The sequence below is a fragment of the Schistocerca serialis genome, chromosome 9 (genome assembly GCF_023864345.2).
Source record: "Schistocerca serialis cubense isolate TAMUIC-IGC-003099 chromosome 9, iqSchSeri2.2, whole genome shotgun sequence".
NCBI lineage: Eukaryota > Metazoa > Arthropoda > Insecta > Orthoptera > Acrididae > Schistocerca > Schistocerca serialis.
Genome location: NC_064646.1, coordinates 288,305,913 through 288,329,814, shown reverse-complemented (window position 1 = coordinate 288,329,814; position 23,902 = coordinate 288,305,913). Strand labels below are relative to the sequence as shown.

The following is a 23,902-nucleotide window of genomic DNA, read 5'->3' as shown; positions in this document are numbered from 1 at the left end:
CTGTCTTCCTCACCATAAAACGAGATTATCAGCACTATCGTAATATTTTTGATAGGTATAGAGTACGATTCCTTTGTGGGTGTCACTGAATGCATAAGGAGGAGGAGAAGGAGGAGAAGACTGTTAACGAGGAGACGTTTAAAAATCTTGTTGTAGTAGTCTCCGGTCCGGAGACTGGTATGACGCAGCTCGCTATGCGGAGCTACCCTGTCCAAGATTCTTCAACTCTGCATAACCATTGCAACTTATACTCATTTGAAACTGCTTCCAGTAGTCAGGCCATCGCATCAATCTACAATTTCTGCACCTCCTACAATACCAAATTTACGATTTCTTGATGCTTCAGTATATGTCCTACGCATCAATCCCTTCTTTTAGTTAACTTCTGCCATAAATTTCTTTTCTCCCCAAAACGATTCAGTACCTCCTCATTGGTTAATCGATTGTCCACGTAATCTTCAGTATTCTTCTGTAGCACCACTTTTCAAAAGTTTCCTTTCCCTTCTTGTCTGAACTATTTACTGCTCACGTCCACTTCCGTACAAGGCTATACCCTAGACAATTACCTCCAGAAACGTCTTCCTAACACTTTAATTTATTTATTAAATATTTTAATATCCTCGATCGCCACAAAAAATTGAAATTATCTGATTACCTGTTTCTGTTTATTAACAACCATCTTCAGATCTACGACAACAAACAACAGTGTAACGCATCATTAGTAAGATATTCATTCATGATTTGCAGGTGGTGGACAAATACACAGAGTTAAAACTGTGAGAAACAAACAGAAATAATTATTAACGTCATAGCTACATTTATAAAAAATATGAGACCAGTATGAAAATGTAATGTGCTCCTGGGGTGTTACACACAGTAACGACAATATGACCAACGTTGTACTTACGTAGACCGCCACTGTGAGGGTACAAATCAGGTTTGCTTTAAATACACGCTGTAATCGCGTCAGTCAATTGCTGACTGCCTCAGGTGACGTCACAGCCAGTAAGCTGCTAAACGCACGCTTCAGGTACAAACAGGAAGTGAAAACATGAGGACTGTACACTGTCTTGGATAACTTAGATTTCTCGGAAGTAACTGTTTAGTGTGCCACCCATAATATTAACAAAACCACGTGGCAAGTCATGAGATTGAAATTACAATTAATTGAACACCCTTAGCTGCTTACAGGCGTTCACATACGTCAACGGGAACAGATGAAAATGTGTTCCACGACCGGGACTCGAACCCGGGACCTCCTGCTTACATGGCAGACACTCTATCCATCTGAGCCACCGAGTACACAGAGGATAGGGCGACTGCAGAGATTTATCTCTGGCACGCCTCCCGCGAAACCCACATTCTCAACGTATTGTCCCGCACTACATTCGTAGTGCCCCCGCCGATTATACTCATTACTCGCGGCGCGTTGCCGATTCCCATAAGAGTTCGGGCACTGTTTGTGCACTCGCACAGAAGAAGAAGATGGTCAAGTGGCCGGTGAGCCTTAACTGTATGTATACTAAGATGGTATCTGCTCTTTCGGACATGTCCGAAACAACAGACAACCAGGTCGTGTAACAGGGCTACGGACATGTCCGAAACAACTGATACCATCTTAGTATATATAAAGTCATGAGATTATTTTCCACTTTTGTCGTGAGCAATTAACTTTGATGATCAGAAGTCAGCGAGATTGCTTATTTTAACTGGAAGTTACCAAAGAGGTCACCTCTGAACTGCCGCTAGAGCTGTTTATGCACTAGTTATTATTATTATTATTATTTTCGTTATTATTATCATCATCAGGAATATTATTATGTTTTGTGTGTGAACTGTAACTGTATATACGAATCAGATTGAGTTCAAGAACTTTTATTTACAATCGTATTTCCTGATCCTGCTGAGTGAATAGCGATTAGAAACATTTCTTTCAATCAGCGCGAGAACAATGTAAAATTGCAGACTGGAAACTACGGTCAATATATTCTCCAGCACTTTCTGGCTGACCGCAAAAATAATTTTCAGGCTCTTGTAAAAAGACAGTGATCAACTAACAAATACAATATATTTTATTAATTAACTCACTGCCCCACAACAAGTAACAGTGACTATCAGCCCGCCGGCCGCGGTGGTCTAGCGGTTCTGGCGCTGCAGTCCGGAACCGCGGGACTGCTACGGTCGCAGGTTCGAATCCTGCCTCGGCATGGGTGTGTGTGATGTCCTTAGGTTAGTTAGGTTTAAGTAGTTCTACGTTCTAGGGGACTTATGACCTAAGATGTTGAGTCCCATAGTGCTCAGAGCCATTTGAACCATTTTGAACCAACAGCCTGCAGACTGCTCACTGAATCACTAAAAATTACAACACAGTCGAGGAAGGCCTGTTTTATCAAAATCATTTCCTACCCACGGTTTTATAGGCGGCAGTATAATTGATGGTAGCAGCCTGGTAATCCTGCCAATAGATCAGGTGGTGACAAACCTTTGAGACTGGACATGGAGCCGATGCTGTTCAAGAACACTTTTAAGGCTACAAAGACGCCCGTATCAGCACTTCACTGAGCTTAAACCAGGTCGTGTAACAGGGCTACGAGAAGCTGGATGTTCCCACTGTATTACCGCCTGCTTAGCTGGGTGGTAACGTGCTTGAGTCCCATGCACTGGGCCCGGGTTCGATTCCCGGCCGGTTCCGAGATTTTCTCCGCTCGTGGACTGGGTGTTGTGTTGCCCTCATCATCGGCCGCAAGTCGCCCAATGTGGCGCCGAATGAAATAAGACTTGCACTTGGCGGCCGAACCCGGACATCCAGGTCAACAATGACATACCATCATTTCATTCCAGTATTGCAGAAATACGCGACAGGAATGTAGCCACCGTGTATGACTACGGGCAGTGGTGGTGCCTGCCAGACATTCACGTCAGAAGAATTGACGGAATACTGCTGAAAATCAAAATTGACAATGGGACGGGCCGAGCGGTTCTAGGCGCTTCCGTCTGAAACCGCGCGACCGCTATGGTCGCAGGTTCGAATCCTGCCTCGGGCATGGATGTTTGTGATGTCCTTAGGTTAGTTAGGTTTAAGTAGTTCTAGGGGACTGATGACCTCAGATGTTAAGTCCCATAGTGCTCAGAGCCGGTTCTAGGCGCTTCCGTCTGGAACCGCGCGACCGCTATGGTCGCAGGTTCGAATCCTGCCTCGGGCATGGATGTTTGTGATGTCCTTTGGTTAGTTAGGTTTAAGTAGTTCTAGGGGACTGATGACCTCAGATGTTAAGTCCCATAGTGCTCAGAGCCGGTTCTAGGCGCTTCCGTCTGGAACCGCGCGACCGCTATGGTCGCAGGTTCGAATCCTGCCTCGGGCATGGATGTTTGTGATGTCCTTAGGTTAGTTAGGTTTAAGTAGTTCTAGGGGACTGATGACCTCAGATGTTAAGTCCCATAGTGCTCAGAGCCATTTAATAATCTTTAAGTAGTTCTTTCTTTGTGAATGACTACTATAACTCGACATCCAGTTCTCGTTTCCTCTCTCAAAGAAATACTATTTTTGAGATCGTTGGTTAAGTATAAATCCATTATCAGAAGCCGACTCTTTAATAACTGAATGCGAAAACCCGTCTTTCTTCAAATACTATTTTAAGTACTACCTGTAATGTCTTTCATTAGGTGCCTACACACCACAAAATCGGTAATTCTCTTTTAATGTAGAAATAAATGAAAAATATGAGAAGTCAAATTTTCTTTTCGCTTACACTTTTCTCTCATTTTTCCTTCTTCCAGTCCTTTGTTGTTTTTTATTATGATTTTATTATTATTTACTTTCTTCAGTACTAGAAATAGTAACTTTACCAGAGTGTTAAAAATCTTCCTACCCCTAAAGCTACTGTCTACTCACAGACCTCGCCTACACAAAAATAAAAGTCTAATGCCGCCACCACTTTTTCCCTAAAGTTAATTAGAACAGCAAAAATTATTTTCCCTCTTCGCGCTTTAACAACGATACTGTTTAAAGTCACACTGTTACTGCTGAAGAAGTTGAACGAAGGCTCAGAGAATGCTGTTTTATTTTGAATGCCTTCCGTCACAGGACTCTATGAAAACAGCCTGGAACTCTTCTGAGCCACTACTCAAAACTCCACGAAATAGGGAAAGGACACCATAAAATTAACACCAAATTGAATATCACCTTCTCCACTCACAATAATTTGCGTTCCACATTAAAATGCCAAATTCTAAATAAAATTAAGTCAAGTTCAGTGTTGGCTACGAATGGACTCCCAGATCCACCCATTCGCCATTAAACTTCGTTGACAACAAAATCAACCATTAACAACTACCTCGCGAGAATCATTTATATTCAGATCGAATATTTGATTCACCACTTTTTCCTCCTTGGTTGGGACTTGCGCTGTATCAACGGTCTTCCTCTAATCAGATAAATACAGTATACTGCCCTCGGACAATAATCCAAATATGGCGGTAAGAATGCAAGAACAACCACCCTCTTCGGACAGTGTAGAACACATTGGCGGATAGCTATACAAATAAAAGAAAAGCGCTTTCCATCCCTTACAGTAACTACATTTTCAAGTGAAGCTGTGGGTCGCTGCTATGACGGCCGGTTGCTTTTAATTCGTTGCTCTTTGGGCCGGCGAGCGGAGTGACCGTACGTTTAGAGGCGTCATGTCACGAATCGTGCGGCCTCTCCCGCCAGAGGTTCGAGTCCTCCCTCGGGCATTGGTGTGTGTGTTGTCCTTAGAATAAGTTAGTTTAAGTAGTGTGTAAATCTAGGGACCGATGACCTCAGCAGTTTGGCCCCTTTAGAATTCACACACATTTCTTTGGGCCGTCCTGGCTACTTGGCAAGGAGAAGGCAGCTGCAAGACGCGCCGCCCATATTACGTACAATACATCTACAGCAGTGGTGTGCATACAAACACTAGTAAAAAATCACACAACACGATAAACATACTCTGTAAAAATATTAACCTAAATTTTAATACGTTAAAAGGGAAGGCGTCATTGCTATACAGCCCCAGCACCTGGCGTAATGACGTGACGTGCAGTCGGGTGCATACCATGGTAACGTGCAACATCCTGTGTCATCCTACATCATTGGTAGGCCACTATCAGCAACCGGACTAGGGAATTACTGTCCAATGGGTATTCTGACGTTAACGTCACATCACAAACGGCTGCGTTTGGGGTGGTGCCGTGACCGCAAAAGCAAGGACTGCACCAACGACGTCACATTGTGTTCAGCGATAAGTCGCTGTTCTGCACTGCCCCACCCCGCTGACCATCGTCGACGAGTGTGGTGGAGACATGGGGAGATGTCCCGTTCTTCCAGTATTTTGCAGAAGCACAGCTGCCTCCTGCTATCATAGTGATCGGAACCATCAAGAACTCCGAAAGTAAAATATGTCGCGGGCATCTTGTGTCCTTACATGTTACCTCTCCAGCACAGTATGGTCGTGCCGTCTTTCAACGGGATAACGCTCGTCCATACATGGCACCTGTCTCAGTGAACTGTCTGCGTGATGCTGTATTACGCATGTGGTCACATCTTTTACCTACAGGACTCGTGTGGCACCAGCTCGGGTGTCAAGTCCGTCGCAGTACCAGTATCCTCGATATCACGGATCAGTTAAAACAGTCGTGGGTCATCTTGTCTCAAGACGGGACGCCCTTCCCGACCGAACCATTACATGCATGTAGACGAGAGAGGGATGTCGTGGGAGGGAAGCGTCATACAGATGAGTGAGCTCATATTGCCAAGTTCGTTGTAAATCTCAACTGATTGTGTTACCTCTGAAATAAAATCGCATACCATTTCAACCCATAATGTTCATTTAGTTTCCTCCTACACTTCAGAATGCTTCAGTTTTAATTTTCAGGCAGCGTAATATGTACAAATCTCTTTAAAACTACAGTTTATCAGGTAACTACGATGAGGGTAGGTATCTATCATAAAGAGGTAGTATTAGTCTGTTTTCTGATAAATAATCGGAGTCGTTTAATAGCTTTGAGCTTCCTAAGAGATTGTGTTTAATTTCCTGCATCCTTCTCCCTCCCTTGGGACTAATATTAATTTCCCTCCCCCTCTCCCCCCCCCCCTCCCCAACTCCAACTCAAATCCTCGCTCGATCTTGGGTGGACAATGCTTCTCACGCACCAGTCAACTAGACAGGCCACTATCGTTTGCAAATGGGTGACTGTAAGATATTTCCCAGATATTGTACGTGTGAAGACCATTATATGTTTCTTTTTTTTTCCAACGATTAACTATGGATTCTGTAGAATTTTACAGTTAACTGCTAGTTTTTATAAGTTATTTCAAGGAAGATTTGACAGAGGCTACAAACTTGGGCTTGTACAATTTCGGTGTGAACTTATTTACTTAATTATAGTCTAAATTGTCCCTTCATTCTTAATTAACTTGTAAATCTCTATTCTCATCTGCATACTTAACAAATAGAATAAAACATTGCCAAAATATGTTTAGATGCAGATTGCTTTGAAATTACAATGACGACCTTTTCGTTCTGATTCAAACAGGGCTTACCGAAATATGTACTGCCGGAGAAGAAGACGAAAGACGGTGGCGGGAAGTACGGAGTGCGCAGAATACAAAGGCCAGGCCTCGAGAAGAACAGCTGGTCGCGAGCTGGCAGGCAAGGTAAGCCCACTGCGCACCACGCTCTTTTCATAACAACACATAATGTCAGGTACACTGCTTTCATTCTTGTTCTAAACATGTGTATTAATTTATAGATGATGGATCTTACGTAGTGCATGGGGGCTTAATTAAATATGATTGAAAATATTTTTTAGTTTTTAGTAGCTGTCTGTCCGATTACGCTATTATCGTAAACGGTTGGCCCTGACTAGAATTATTACGCAATCTGACTGCAACAAACAATGAAAGAAACTTTTCGTAAACACAGTTAATTAATTAAGTCCCCAGCAACTATAAAATCTACGAAGCCAACAAGCACAAGTGTAGCTGTTCTGTATGTGGTAGTATGACTCAACGCACATCTGGCACGGTTCTTCTTCAACAAGACAAGAATTTTAAATACCAATTATACTGACGTGATAAAAGAAAATTAGAAAAACTATAATTACGCAAGAAAACCAGAATTACACTCTAATACAAGAGCACAAGCCAGATGCTTTGTTGACTGAACCTGTAATGATGCATTATTTGAGACACACAAATAATAAAAGAACATAGTGGTTTTTACCTTCATATATATTGACGAAATGCACTCTGATCATTACAATATCTTCATTAGAATAACATCTGCTATCTCTCTCATCAAATAACTGGATAAAACATGGAACAAACACTCCTTACTACAACCTCTCGACAAGCCTTGCCCACTCGCACATCTCAACACGAACTGTCTTCTACGAGCTCTGCCCACGCACTGCCTATCACGAGCTCTCAACAAGCACTGACTTCTACGAGCTCTGCCCACGCACTGCCTGCTACGAGTTCTTAACAGGCACTGTGGAGGCGGCTTAATAATACTCTTTGGCGCAATCTCTGGCGCAGTGGCTCAGTGTAGCCACCTTTCATATGCCCCTCCTCCACAGGCCAGAATTTGATGGTATTTTTGCCAGCATTGGTGGTGAAAATACCACCAAATTCGTCCACAAAAATACAGACAAAACAAAAGATAATATTAATACCTAAATATCACATAATTAGTTAAAATTTTGGCTTTGCACTGACCTTTCAATAACCTAATATATAAAATACAGTAGGCAATACAAATTCTTTTCATACATGTGGATTTACATAATAGTTTACACAATACATAAAAAAGTCAGTTTATACAAATGTTCACATAAAATGCTTTCAATAATTAGTTTATACAAAAAAAAAGAGACACCAACAGGTGACATCTTTTCAGTAGAAGCAGTCCATCAGTGGCACCCAGTAAAGTTTAGCAGGTACACCCAGCAACAAGTCACATTAGTTCAGTAGAAGCAATCCATCAAAAGCACCCAGCAATGTTGAGTAGGTGCAGACAGCAACAAGTGACTTCATTTCAGTAGAAACAGTTCATCAGTTGCACCCAGCAATGTTGAGCAGGTGCAGACAGCAACAAGTGACTTCATTTCAGTAGAAACAGTTCATCAGTTGCACCCAGCAATGTTGAGCAGGTGCAGACACCAACAAGTGACATCATTTCAGTAGAAACAGTCCATCAGTTGCACCCAGCAATGTTGAGAGCAGGTGCAGACACCGACAAGTGACATCATTTCAGTAGAAGCAGTCCATCAGTTGCACCCAGCAATGTTGAGCAGGTGCAGACACCGACAAGTGACATCATTTCAGCAGAAACAGTCCATCAGTTGCACCCAGCAATGTTGAGAGCAGGTGCAGACACCAACAAGTGACATCATTTCAGTAGAAGTAGTCCATCAGTTGCACCCAGCAATGTTGAGAGCAGGTGCAGACACCAACAAGTGACATCATTTCAGTAGAAGTAGTTCCATCAGTGGCACCCAGCAATACTGAGCAGGTGCAGACACCAACAAGTGACATCATTTCAGCAGAAGCAGTTCCATCTGTGGCACCCAGTAAAGTTGTAGAGGTACACACAGCAACAAGTCACATTAGTTCAGTAGAAGCAGTTCATCAGTGGCACCCAGCAATGTTGAGTAGGTGCAGACAGCAAGAAGTGACCTCATTTCCATACAAGTAGTCCATCAGTTGCACCTAGCAATGATGAGCAGGTCCATAGAGCAGTCCATGATATTCACTATCACTAATCACACTGTTCATCAGCAGAAACTAAATATGTCCTAGTGACACCAATCATGTAGATAAAGTACAAGTAACAGTCCATAATATTCACTATCACTGATCACTCAGTTCATCAGCAGAAATTAATCATTCCTAAGTGTCACACATTACGTTGAAAAGTGCAGGTAACAGTTCATAATATTTACCATCACTAATCAGACAGTTCAGGCATGAACAATAGTTTGAATACACATACAAATGCTTTTACACTAAACATATAAATTCTAATAAACACACAAATGATTTCAGATAATTGTCATATTAACTATTACAAATACTCAAATATCAGTAAACCTATAATATTTATGGGTGTCAGTGCAAGCCACTACAAACAAATACAATAATATTCAGGAGATAGGTGGGTACGATTATGAAAGGAAAACACAAAAAACACACTCACTCATCTTTCATCCACATTAAGTACTACTGTGTAATTGAACAGTGTTAACTGTGTAAATGCAATTCTGTCAAAATCTGATGTGCATCATGTGTATCAAGTAGTAATGGCAGCAATGTATCACAGTCAGTAATAGTTAAGTCAACGTCATAGTCATCATGTCAAGACCAATGTTTGCGAAGCCAGATCAAATGTACTGTTGTTGAACAACTGTCAGTGAGCCAAGATATGCAAATACTTCCTCTCTTCAAAAAAAAGTATATACTGCTTAGTGATTTAACAAAGTGTGTGTATAGACTATCTTCCTTCTACTTTAGTGTTCTAGTCTGCTATCTTCATCCTCCTTGTTCCATAAGACCAACAAAAAAATATGCATCTCACTTACTTTACCTCTTATCCACCAAAACTCCAATAATCATCAACTTCCCACAATCTCAATAATACCTCAATAATACCTCTTCAATGCGTCGATACATATAAACCTTATTGCCAATATATGCTCCTCACTTACTTTACCTCTTATCCACCAAAACTCCAATAATCATCAACTTCACACAATCTCAATAATACCTCTTCAATACGTCGATACATATAAACCTTGTTACCAATATCATTTCACTTCCATAACAACTCTTTCCTCTAGTCAGTCTCCTCGAACAAGTACAGATAAAATCCTAATGCAAACCTCATCATCCCATACAATCCGAAGACACATTGTCAACACACAACCTCTGTGTAATCCATCTGAGCCAAATCTTCTGCTCATTATGAATTATAAACAAAGAAATGCATACATGACCTCTAACAGACTTAGTTCGAATAACTCTCAGTAATTAAGTACGATTACGGAGTGTGAATAATCATAATATTTCACAGTGTGTACACCACTTCAAGAATTATGGCAGAAGCAAACATGTGGAGTATTTCTTGTATCAAGTGTCACTTCCTATTTCAATTGCTCACGAAGAATGCAGTGTAATAATTGTTAATGGTCTAAACCTAGGAATGGTATGTCATGTCGTTAGCTTCCTTCCTATTAGCATACATTTATACAGCTTCCATAAAACCTCCAGCTCATGTGACTTCAACGAAGTTCTTTGTACCAATGTCGTTCGTCGAATTATAGCAGTTCATTTTAAAAATGTAAGGCACTGACCGTAAGCAAAACAAGCAATAGCGAGTAAATATACCAGTAGAGAACACAATGTCAACAAGTGGATGCAGCACAATCCTTACAACGAGGCTCTGCCAAGCGAACAATCTATAATTAATCCAATAGCGTGACCTAAACTCTATGTTCATACACAGTATATCAGCATTTCTATATACCAAATTAAAGAGTAGTTATGACAACAACAGATATGTACAAATATGCAATCCATACGCAAAGCAGTAAACATGTCATTAGCATCATATCAGCATAAGCAAATAAATGTTCATATGTCATCCTAATAAGTAAACACGAAGGCGCAAGCAGATAAATCACAAAGTATAACTTACATACCTAACCACATCAGCACAATTAATCAGGTGACAATTATAATTTAAATAAATAAGCACAGCTGGCACATAATAAAAAAAATATGACATCATTGAAAAAGCAGTGCAGTCAAGCGATGCATAATATACACAAGTTACAACCCAGTTCATTAATAATCATTGTCAAAATCAGTTAACGTACGCAAGCACGTCGCTTCACAAGTAATTTCATAGAACATGAAATTTAGCATAAAGTATGAATCACGTAATTGCGAACAGCAAATTACGTCTAAAGTACGTACCTAAGTGGAAATATGTTACCTGAAAAATGAACTCAATTAATAGTTACCTTTTTTTTTTAGTTTATTAGTTTCTTCTTCCTGAAAATTTCTCGATAGCAAGTCCTCTTAACGTTGGAGACACACAGAATTTACCTGAAGTTCTTAAATATTTTATAGAACCGTATCCTGAAAAATACTGAATGTTAATAACAGAATTCATCAAGTCACTATAGCTTTATACTGAATTTAATCGGAGAAATTAAACTGTGTATTTGTTTACGGCTGTCAGTGCATTCGCACTGAGCGCTCGATCAGCTGTATGCGCGTGACGTAGGAAGCAATTGTTCGCGGTCAACGACTGCCTTGTGCGGCGCGCAGACTTGACTGTTGCTTTGAGTATGTGCCGCCGCCAAAACACAGCGCGGTATCCTTGTATTCTCCGCATGTTTACATGTAGCTGTTAGTTTCTCACAAGTATATCATTCCACAAAAATTTTGGAAACTACGAACCTCACGTTTTGTGGTAGGTACAGCATAATTACAAATAGCGTCTAATTTTTTTTTTGGATCAGGAAGAATACCTTCTGTAGAAATAAAGTGACCGAGAAATTTCACCTGAGAACGACCAAATTCAGATTTTTCTAAGTTCACTGTAATGCCAACTTTTGCAAGAATACGTAATGATGAATCCAAAATTTTGTTATGCTCAACTCCAAGAACGTTTAGCAATAAGAATGTCGTCAACATATGAAGTAATATTGTCACGAAGAGAAACAGGTAAAATTTCGTTTAAACTAGGAATGAATGCTACTGAAGGTACAGTAACTCCACATGGTAATTTCCGAAATCACTTTTGGGTAAATTAGTCAAATCCGGTTATTGTTTACTTACTTACTAGATAGATTGATAGTCGAAGAGTTGTTTTGACAGATGCAAAGAATAGTGAAAGAGTAGGCAGCGGTGCAGAAAACTAAAAGAGAAATAGCACCACTACAGCTCGGGGCCCTATGCTCGCTACGGCACATATTCACTTAGAGTAGTGAATCCCCTGAGGACTTTAATAGCCGCACATAATTTCCAGTTTGTGACTTAATGGCAACTTTGGCGGAAGTGCGTACATAAATTGATCTAGCCATGAACATGGATGTATGTCATTCTTAGAATTGTGGAAGATCTTAAATTTCCGGACAGTCAAAAAGTGTTTATAGTCAAAATTTTCGCCTCGTGGCGACAAAGACCTACCGCGTCTGTCCCAGTCCCAATGACGATTATTGTCAAGTTCGCGCGCCTGGCGCTCTCTTGTCGCATCCCGTAAATGAAACAAATTATTTTCTTCATACCCCTCTGCTATCTGTGATTCTAAGTTTCTTCTACTGTCTTTTCCTACAATTTCGCCTTCTATTTGTTTGACTTGCTTTTTTAAAGCCTCAAATTCCCTTTTCACGCGTTCATTAAATTTTCCCTGATTTTCAACATGTCTATTTATGTTCTGGTACTCTTCGGTTTCTGCAAATGGTAATGGAGCTGTATCATCCGAATCTCTGTCCCCATGTAAACTAAGATTTGTCAGTTTGTCTGAAATCTCCTCAACTCTTTCCGGTAAGTCACCTACTTGTTCTTTCTGTTTATTTACGTCTTCCGTAAGTGTCGCGACTCGGGTTTCAGTATTGACACATTTGGTAGCTAGCTGTTCATATTGTTGTGTTAGGTTATTTAATCTGTCATTTGGTACGGATTCCTCGATTCTCTCAAATATTTCTTCCTTATCCTTTGCACGTTGTAAATTTAACTCTGAAAATTTCTTCACTATCACGCGATCTCTTTCTTCCTGTTCTCTATCCTGTTCCCTTTGTCTTATCTCTACTGCAATTAATCTATTATTGTGAGAATTCAAAATCGGTTGTACTTCTTCTCTGATTTCTTTCTTTAATTCATCTTTCATGTTTTTGAAGCATGTCCCTATCCTTGAGTCTAACCGTGTTTCCATTGTTTCCATCTCTGTTTCTAAACGTGTTGCCACTGTTTTTAATTCAGATCCTAAAGTTCCCATCTCTGTTTTAATTGTTCCAATCTCTGTTTTAAATTCAGATCCTAATCGAGTTTCCATTGTTCCCATCCGTGTTTCCATTGTTCCTATTTGTGATCCCAGTGAGTCTAACCGTCTTTCCATTGTTCCCTTTTGTGAGTCTAACCGAGATCCCAAATTTAATATTGCACTCATCAACTGCTCCATGTTAACTGTTTCAAAATTCTTTTCGCCCCTAACATTTCCCGCAAAACCAGCTTCCTTCTGCATAGCCATTAGGCTATCTGTGTTCGATACTATTCCAGAATCTTCTGTCGTTAATCTCGTATTCTGTGAATTTTCTGATTGAGAAAAATTTTGAAATGGTTCCGGACTGTCTTCCCTACTTATTAAATTATTTTCAACTCCATTATTCATCATACTGTTGTCCTGTGTTGGCGAGTTCGCCATGTCAACAATTTCATCATTCTCACTATTCATCATTTTCGCCTTTTTCATAGATCGCGTAATCATTTACAAAACATAAAAAATTCGTCACTGTTCGAAAATTACACACAATGCCTCCTTATCTCCAACAATACCATTTACATGCAATGTCTCCCTCAAACACGATCAATCGAACAATTGAAATAATTGCACTAAATTGTCAAACCCGTAGACAAGACAACAACAACAACAAAAAATTTTGAAAAATACCATTAGAAGAATGCCAATTACCAAATCTACACATTCAATACAGACTACAATTACTAAACTCAAATTACTACAACAATACTACAGTCTACTATTTTTACAATCAGAAGAATTTCAAGGGACGATCCGAAGCAGCGGTCGCCACGTGCATGGGGGCTTAATTAAATATAATTGAAAATACTTTTTAAATTTTTCGTTCGTAGCTGTATGTCCGATTACGCTGTGTCTCGTAATCGGTTGGCCCTGGCTGTTATTATTACGCAATCTGACTGCTTAGAACAACAACAAAGAATGAAATGAAAATTTTCATTAACACAATTAATTAATTAAGTCCCCAGCAACTATAAAATCTACGAAGCCAACAAGCACAAGTGTAGCTGTTCTGTATGTGGTAGTATGACTCAACGCACATCTGGCACGGTTCTTCTTCAACAAGACAAGAATTTTAAATACCAATTATACTGACGTGATAAAAGAAAATTAGAAAAACTATAATTACGCAAGAAAACCAGAATTACACTCTAATACAAGAGCACAAGCCAGATGCTTTGTTGACTGAACCTGTAATGATGCATTATTTGAGACACGCAAATAATAAAAGAACATAGTGGTTTTTACCTTCATATATATTGACGAAATGCACTCTGATCATTACAATATCTTCATTAGAATAACGTCTGCTATCTCTCTCATCAAATAACTGGATAAAACATGGAACAAACACTCCTTACTACAACCTCTCGACAAGCCTTGCCCACTCGCACATCTCAACACGAACTGTCTTCTACGAGCTCTGCCCACGCACTGCCTATCACGAGCTCTCAACAAGCACTGACTTCTACGAGCTCTGCCCACGCACTGCCTGCTACGAGTTCTTAACAGGCACTGTGGAGGCGGCTTAATAATACTCTTTGGCGCAATCTCTGGCGCAGTGGCTCAGTGTAGCCGCCTTTCAGTAGTACGAAATATTGATAACATCAAGTGGATTAGCATATAAGTACAATTATATGCAGCTGTTGATATGTGTTGTTTAAATAGTGAGAAGGTACAACACGGATATAAAGCTGATCCCCACATCGTTTTCTTTTCCACATTCACATTACATTTCTACATTATCCCAAGCAGCTAAGGAACCACTGTACACACACGTAGAGTGCACACAAATTAACGTGGCCCGTACCTATGCAGACCGCATGGTGGGAAGAGAGGGGCAACAGTAGTGATGGGGGCCCCACTGTGCTGTAGGGGAAAGGCAGTTAAACAGCCTACTCAGAAGCTGAACTTGTAAGCCACAGCTGGCGAGTCAGCACACAATCGTATTAATATGCTAAGCTGATATGACCAACAATTTGATAAGTCAGTAGTCTCTGACTACCGTATCAAAAAAGCAAGTTAGTACTTAACCAACAGAGATGGTCACTTCCAACAGATAGGTGGGCTCCCCCAGCACTTTGAACAATGATGCATTGTTTATGAGCTGGGCCATGTTATTTCAGTAAGTTTTACAAGATAATTTATATATGCAAAGCGATTGACCTACTAGACTCACAGGTTATGTGTGAAATTCTGCCACTAATCTAAACTACCGAATCAATTCCATGTTTTAATTTGCAAAAGTAGTGGATGGAGTATTTAATACTATTCATTCTATGAATATTTTTTAACCTGTTATAGTTCTTGGTTACATTTTGCACAAATTGTGTCAAGTTGCTATAATTTTCCATCTAATGTAGTAAAAATAACATATTCATTATCATGTCATGAAGAGAATAGTTCAGTTTCTAAGAAATATCTTCTGTGATATTTTTTTTTATTTGCTTCAGATCAGTTTGTAATATACAAATATTCAGACGTGTGGCACCAAAATTCCTGTGACCACGAAACATCAGTCTCTATCGAATCTGTACAACACATTTTATAAGAAAGGAAGAGAGACAGATATGAATAATTACTAATTAGTGACACTGCTTGCTTAGTAAACATCTTCCTAAAATAAACATCAATATATATTTTGTAAGGATCCCTCAACAGATATTAATATTACTATTCTCAGCTTATCAGCAATATATTCCTATTACAATATTTAAATTACATGATATCAGTCTCCCATTCTTGAAGTTATTTGAAGTACCCGATTCTGCAGTTCATCCTGTTCAACTGGATAAAGTCACATATTTTATCTATAGTGTCAAGAATATAGCTGCTAATTGGTTGTCTCTGATAATAAATACAATACAGAGTGTTCCAAAATGAATATACGGGTTTTAAGGCTTTGTAGCATATATTACTTTCACCTTACAAATACAAATAACACATCAAATGAAAGAGCAACTCAAACAGTTTTGTTTGTATACCTGTACACAAAGGGAAGAGAGTGGAACGACCAAGAGTGACTGAAGAGCGTGCTGAACGAGTGAGCGCCTTTCACGCTTAGCACCAAGAAATCAGTTCGGATGGCTAGTCATGATTTAGCATTCCAGTGATGTCTCTATGGAGACCTTTATGGATATGCTTACAGCTACGTCCTTATCGTCTGCAGTTGTTACAAGCTGTAAAAAGCCTACGGCGTAGGGTTTGTGTGTCAACTTTGCAAACGAAACTTTGCTGCATGACGATGAATATATTCTGGATCATGTCGTCTTCGTTGATGACTTAACATTTCACCTAAGTGAACACTTGTAAGAAAAACTGTTTCAGCTGCTCTTTCATTTGATGTATTATTTATAGCTGTAAGTTGAATGTAATAAATGCAACAAAGCCTTAGAACCCGTACATTCATTTTGAAGCGGGACTGTATTACACTTTACGGACGTTGGGTAAACGCTGTGTAAGTGGTTTAAAGGTCTCGGCTTAGATGCGCTGTACGTTCTGTAAACTTTGTGATCGATGTTCTTACTGCGCTTGTGTTGCCATCTTCCTTTGTGTTGGCATCTGGGTGGTGGTGTAGCATTCCGTGCACCATGCCTGGCGGGAAACTCAGAATTGTTCTTATTGAGTTGCACCTCCTTCTCAACTGCCACTAATGTCTGTTAGGAGCTGGATGTTGTGGAAGCGGGAGTGAGGTAGGGTACTGAATTCTGTCTCGTGTGGCACTGTTATGTTGACTTCAGACTTAAATTCTGGTAGACACCACTCACATTTACGTCCGTTCTGTCATCATCCTCCAATAGAGCTTCCAAGTCTTCTGGCGGCTATGACGCTCTGCACCGGTTGGGCAGACCGAAAGACAGATGGGTCCTCTCAACCCAGGTACAGAAATGAACCTGTCGAGCAACGGCTTGAACGGTATGAAGACAGAGGTCATCGTATATGAGTTACGTGTGTTGTTCTTAGAAAAACATTAAAGGTTTAATTAACAGGAATGGGGTTCCTCTAACTATGAATTAAAAATATTGGCTCAATTTAATACCAATTTCCTACAGTTATTCCTCATAAGGTCATACAGTTACGGAAAAGAAAATTACAGCACCATGAAATAATTACTGTAGTGTAATGTCCGAAAGAACACATACCATCTTCATATATATATATATATATATATATATATAGTTAAGGCTCATCCGCCATTTGACGAACTTCTTCAGAGCGTGTGCACAAACAGTGCTCGAACTCTTACCAGAATCGGCGGTAACGCCGCGAGTAATGAGTATGATGGGCAGGGGCACTATGAATATAGTGCGGGACAATGAGTTGTGAATGTGGGTCTCAAGGGTGGCGTACCATTGGTAGGTCCCTGCAGTCGCACTATCCTCTGTCTCCTCGGTGGCTCAGATGGACCGCCGACACGGTAGCTCAGCGTGTTCGGTCAGAGGGCTGTTCGCCCTCTGTAATAAAAAAAACTGAGTAAAGGAGTAAATGACCAACTTGAACGGATGTCTTGTGACGTCCGCCCAGACCAAAACGCAACCAACAATAACGAACAACATGGAAAAAAAAGGATAGAGCGTCTGCCATGTAAGCAGTAGATCCCGGGTTCGAGTCCCGGTCGGGGCACACATTTTCAATTGCCCCCGTCGACTTACATCAACGCCTGTATGCAGCTAAGGGTATTCATTTCATTGTAATTTCATTTTGACACTGTATCACACAAGCGGCTTGTAGTGAAACTGTGTGCTTATGGAATATCGTCTCAGTTACGTGACTGGATTCGTGATTTCCTGTCAGAGAGGTCACAGTTCGTAGTAATTGATGGAAAGTCATCGAGTAAATCGGAAGTGATTTCTGGCGTTCCCCGAGGTAGTGTTATAGACCCATTGATTTGGGTCTTAGGTTGTTTGCAGATGACGATGTCGTTCAGCGACTAATAAAATCATCAGAAGATCAAAACAAATTGAAAAACGACTTAGAAAATATTTCTGTATGGTGCGAAAATTGGCAGTTGACCCTAAATAACGCAAAGTGTGAGATCATCCACATAAGTGCTAAAAGGAATCCTTTAAACTTCGGTTACATGATAAATCAGTCAGATCTAAAGGCCGTAAATTCAGCAGAATACCTAGTAGTTACAATCACGAACAACATAAATTGGAAGGAACACATAGAAAATGTTGTGAGGAAGGCTAACCAAAGACTGCGTTTTATTGGGAGGACACCTAGAAAATGTAACAGATCTGCTAAGGAAGCTGCCTACAATACGCTTGTCCGTCGTCTTTCAGAACACTGCTGCGCGGGGTAGGATCCTCATCGGATACGATTAACGGAGTACATCGAAAAAGTTCAAAGAAGGGCAGCACGTTTTGCACTATCGCGAAATAGGGGAGAGAGTGTCACTGAAATGATACAGGATTTGGGGTGGACATCATTAAAACCAAGGCGTTTCTTGTTGAGGCGGATCTTCTCACGAACTTCCAATCACCATCTTTCTCCTCCGAATGCGAAAATATTTTGTTGACATCGACCTACATAAGTAGAAACGATCACCATGATAAAATAATGGAATTCAGAGCTCCTACGGAAAGATATAGACTTTCGTTCTTTCCACGCGTTATACGAGATTGGAATAATAGAGAATTGTGAAGGATGTTCGATGAACCCACTGCCAGTCACTTAAATGTGATTTCCAAAGTATCCTTGTAGATAAGATGTAGATAGTCGCCGCTCGCTCTTAAACATTTTTCGTGGCGTAATACCACTTTCCAATGCCCTCGGCATAGAAGGCAGCCGCCTGTGCTGTCGGCCACTCATATACGGTGGTCTGCAGTTCGTCGTCTGTGCCAAAAAATTGTCTTTATAGCCAACGGTTCATGTGAATAGAGATGAACGTCAAAGGGAGCCAGGTCCGGTTATATGGTGGGTGACCAAACATTTCCCATCGAAAACGCTGCAGGGGTGACCTCGTTGGCAGCTGAGATTTGTCATGAGGAAGGGCACGCATGACAGGTACGTTATGTGGGGTTACATGAAATCAGGTGCAATCTCGCGGTGGGCACCCATATTTGCCGTGAGACACTACTGTTCCAGGCATCTACACGTGCTCATTGTGTGCTCAGAACTGAAAAGACGTGACGCGATCGACAGGCATACTAGAGCCACTGACCAACAAATCGGATTTTCACTCGTTTCCATTTCGCGACCTGTTGTACCTTACTTTCTCAATCCTCGTAAAACAACAGCTCCGTGTGATACATTTAACTTTACATCAGGAACGTCAGTAGTCGAGCAAGCAAGGTGCTTCGCCAAGGTATGAGATCAGTTTCCTGGAGTGGCCGCAGGATCCAGAATGTGATAGGTTCCACGAAGGACACAGCAGGCATATACTAAATGCATGCAGTGCCGCATAAAATGGCATAACAGCAAGGAACCCACAAAGCGGAGCGATGAGTGCTCTACGAGGTGGAATCCATAATTTGCAGGACTGGTGCTGCCATCTGGAAAGTACTAGCTAGGTGGCGAGAGCTGCATATCTGATGAGTCAGTGTGCGGAGTGGAGTTCAGCTGGGAGGACGTGTTGCGTGTCCACAGTGATTTCTGTAATACTCTGTGTTTGGTGCGTGGCGATTTTACGATGGATCCGCGAACAGAACAACGCGTGTGCATCAAATTCTGTGCGAATCTCGGGAAAAGTGCAACGGAGACCCTTGCAATGGTTCAACAAGTGTTTAGGGGACAGAGCATGAGCTTACGCGTATGTCTGAGTGACATGCTCGGTTCATGGTCGGCCGTACAGAGGTCGAAGATGATGCTCACACTGGGAGGCCCATTAGCCGCACAGAGTCAGACATTGTTGCCAAATTTCAACAACTGGTTCGTGCGGATCGACGTCGAACCATTCAAGACCTTGTGCATGAAGTGGGTACTGGTTATGGGACATGTCAACGAATGTTGACTGGTGAACTGGCTATGCATCGTGTCGACGCAGAATTTGTGCCAAGGATCTTGACTGCCGATCAGAAGAAAGAGCGTGTTGAAGTGTGCACGGACCTTCGTCAGACTGCATCTGATGATACAACCTTCTCACGGGTTATCACCGTCGACAAGAGCTGGATTTACGCTTATGACCCAGAAACAAAGCAAAAATCGTCCCAGACCCAAAACAGCGAGACAGGCGAAGAGCAGAGTGAAGAGCATCATCATTGTTTTCTTTGATACAAAGGGAATTGTGCACAAATAATTTGTCCCACCCAACCAAACAGTGAATTCCGCGTACTACTGTGACGTTTTGCGATGGCTCCGTGGAAACGTGCGGCGACGACGGCCTAAACTTTGGAGTCAAGGGAACTGGATGCTGCATCACGTCAACGCGCCCTGTCACACATCCTTGCTCACCAGGACCTTTTTGGCAAAAACAACATGGCGGTTGTACCCCACCCACCTTACTCGCCAGCTTTGGCATCTTGCGACTTCGCGCTATTCCCAAAACTGAAACTCAAGTTGAAAGGCCGTCGGTTCGACACTCTAGAGAGGATTCAAGAAGCATCGCTGGCGCTGATAAACACCCTCAAGGAACAGGACTTCCAGGAAATGTTTGACCAGTGGCAGAAGCGCTAGGACTGGTGTGTACGTGCGGATGGGAACTACTTGGACGGCGAAACTTCCTGGCAGATTAAAACTTAGTGCCGGACCGAGACTCTAACTCGGGACCTTTGCCTTTCGCGGGCAAGTGCTCCACCAATAGAGCTACCCTAGCACGACTCACGCCCCGTCCTCACAGCTTTACTTCTGCCAGTACCTCGTCTCCTTCCTTCCAAACTTTACAGAAGCTCTCCTGCGGACCTTGCAGAACTAGCACTCCTGAAAGAAAGGATATTGCGGAGACATGGTTTAGCCACAGCCTGGGGAATGTTTCCAGAATGAGATTTTCGCTCTGTTGCGGAGTGTGCCCTGATATGAAACTTCCTGGGGCAGATTAAAACTGTGTGCCGGACCAAGACTCTAACTTGGGACCTTTGCCTTTCACGGGTAAGTGCTCTACCAACTGAGCTACCCAAGCACGACTCACGCGCCGTCCTCACAGTCGTCGTGCTTGGGTAGCTCAGTTGGTAGAGCACTTGCCCGCGAACTCAAAGGTCCCGCGTTCGAGTCTCGGTCCAGCACACAGTTTTAATGTGCCAGGAAGTTTCATATCAGCGCACACTCCGCTGCAGAGTGAAAATCTCATTCTACTTGGAGGATGATTGTGACCATTAGTCCAAAGGTAAAGTTTTCAACAGATGGCAGCACCAGTCCCGAAAATTTTGGATAGCACCTCGTATTCGACAGACATGGATCCATGGCTTGGGTCTGGGATCTGGGAGATCGACGTTTTTCACCGCCCCCCCCCCCCCCCCCCATTCCCCTCCACAAAATATAATTAGCTGTCACCCCCACATTGGACGTGCAACAGTAACCTAGAATTTTAATAATAATAATAATAATAATTAAATATATACAATATTTAAATGTACGAGTAATCGTAGCACTTTACATCAGTAGTTGGAGCAGTGATTTAGTATTTTGGGAGTTACGACCCGTCCCCTCCGCCTTCTCTTGGGTTTGCGCCTGATGCGGCGACTGCGACAGCACAACAGATCGGCACTAACGCCCCACCGTCGGTGACTGTGGCCACCTTGTACAGTTCCAGGAAAACCGAATGCTTGCGAGATATCCGGGGATGCGCACAGACTAAATAAGAGGGGCAACAGAAATCCAGAAGCGCAGGCCGCCAACACCAATAGACAGGACGTGTACTGGTTCGCTAATCTCTCGCTGCCGGCCGAGTGTGAGCGCGGGTCAGCGGCCTCACTTGGCGCTGCCGCCACCGGCTGAATAATCCGCGCATGCATAATCAGCGTCCATTTTCCGTTATTATTGCAGGAAACTCTCCCAAGCTTCTCACCAGTTCACGCTGGGCGACCGGTTACCAGCAGTCCGAGGCAATTCGTAGCGAGCACTTCGTTGTTTACACAAAGTCCTGCAGCAGTCAATTGACCCGTTTGCTCGAGAAGTGTTTCAGTGTTTGTGTTCGTGTTGCGCTGCCGTCCGGGTTTTCGATATCTAACTAGCGTTTCGCATCTGCTCTCTGTTTTACAACATGAGTAGCGGCTTATAGGGAGAAGGAGAGGATCCACCCGTCTCGCAGAATGCGGGCATTGGCCTGTTTATTGTTAATGCGGCAGCTGCCAGTGCGTTTTACACTGTAAATAGTCATTATAGGATGTAGTCAGTATTCCGAAGTAAGAGTGATTTCAGCTGTGCCTCAGGGGAGTGTCGTAGGACCGTTGCTGTTCACAATATATGTAAAAGACCTTGTGGATAACATCGGAAGTTCACTGAGGCTTTTTGCGGATGATGCTGTAGTGTATTGAGAGGTTGTAACAATGGAAAATTGTACTGAAACGCAGAAGGATCTGCAACGAATTGACGCATGGTGGAAGGAATGGCAATTTAATCTCAATGCAGACAAATGTAATGTGCTGCGAATACATAGAAAGAAAGATCCTTTATCATTTAGCTACAATATAGCAGGTCGGCAACTGGAAGCAGTTAATTCCATAAATTATCTGGGAGTAGGCGTTAGGAGTGACTTAAAATGGAACGACCATATAAAATTAATCGTCGGTAAAGCAGATGCCAGACTGAGATTCATTGGAAGAATCATAAGGAAATGCAGTCCGAAAGCAGAGGAAGTAGGTTACAGTACACGTGAATACTGCTCGCTGGTGTGGGATCCGTACCAAATGGTTCAAATGGCTCTGAGCACTATGGGACTTAACAGCTATGGTCATCAGTCCCCTAGAACTTAGAACTACTTAAACCTATCTAACCTAAGGACATCACACAACACCCAGTCATCACGAGGCAGAGAAAATTCCTGACCCCGCCGGGAATCGAACCCGGGAACCCGGGCGTGGGAAGCGAGAACGTTACCGCACGACCACGAGCTGCGGACGATCCGTACCAGATAGGGTTGATAGAAGAGATGGAGAAGATCCAACGGAGAGCAGCGCGCTTCGTTACAGGATCATTTAGTAATCGCGAAAGCGTTACGGAGATGATAGATAAACTCCAATGGAAGACTCTGCAAGAGAGACGCTCAGTAGCTCGGTACGGGCTTTTGTTGAAGTTTTGAGAACATATCTTCACCGAGGAGTCAATCAGTATATTGCTCCCTCCTACGTACATCTCGCGAAGAGACCACGAGGATAAAATCAGAGAGATTGGAGCCCACACAAAGGCATACCGACAATCTTTCTTTCCACGAACAATAGGAGACAGGAATAGAAGGGAGAACAGATAGAGGTACTCAAGGTACCCTCCGCCACACACCGCCAGGTGGCTTGCGGAGTATGGATGTAGATGTAGATGTATTGAAATTTGGCAAGTAGTTGAAAATAGGTAACGAGCCAGTGAGCTAGATAATCAGCCTGTTACTGGCAAAAAGGTTGCTACAGAAAATAGTATCGCAGGTATCGCAACAGAAGATGTTGCCACACGAAATAATTCTGTACAGATTCATGTGGAAAATGACAGTGCTGCTATTAGTACAATTGCTAATGAAAAATACACTCTAGTAAAAAACGACAGGTATAAACAAAGTGACTCTGGCCTCTACTATGTTTATATTGAAAGTAACATACAGGGAAGGGCAATAAATATGGATACACCGCGAGAAACGTATGGTTGAGTATAAATCCAGATGCTAAGCAAATCTACAGGTTGTTTCCTTGTATTTGGCGACGAATGGCACATGAAAAATACACTCTCTGCCGAGATCTCATATGATAGTTGTG

General features: G+C 42.0%; 1 protein-coding gene across 1 annotated transcript in view; it reads left to right on the top strand.

The window, feature by feature from the left end:
- The window catches only part of LOC126419040 (rabphilin-3A), a 1,076,902-nt gene that overhangs the window by 867,857 nt on the left and 185,143 nt on the right, over positions 1-23,902 (top strand). The window contains exon 9 of the mRNA XM_050086103.1: positions 6,556-6,676. Within this exon, the coding sequence (XP_049942060.1) occupies positions 6,556-6,676 (121 nt within the window). The remainder of the gene's footprint in view (positions 1-6,555; positions 6,677-23,902) is intronic.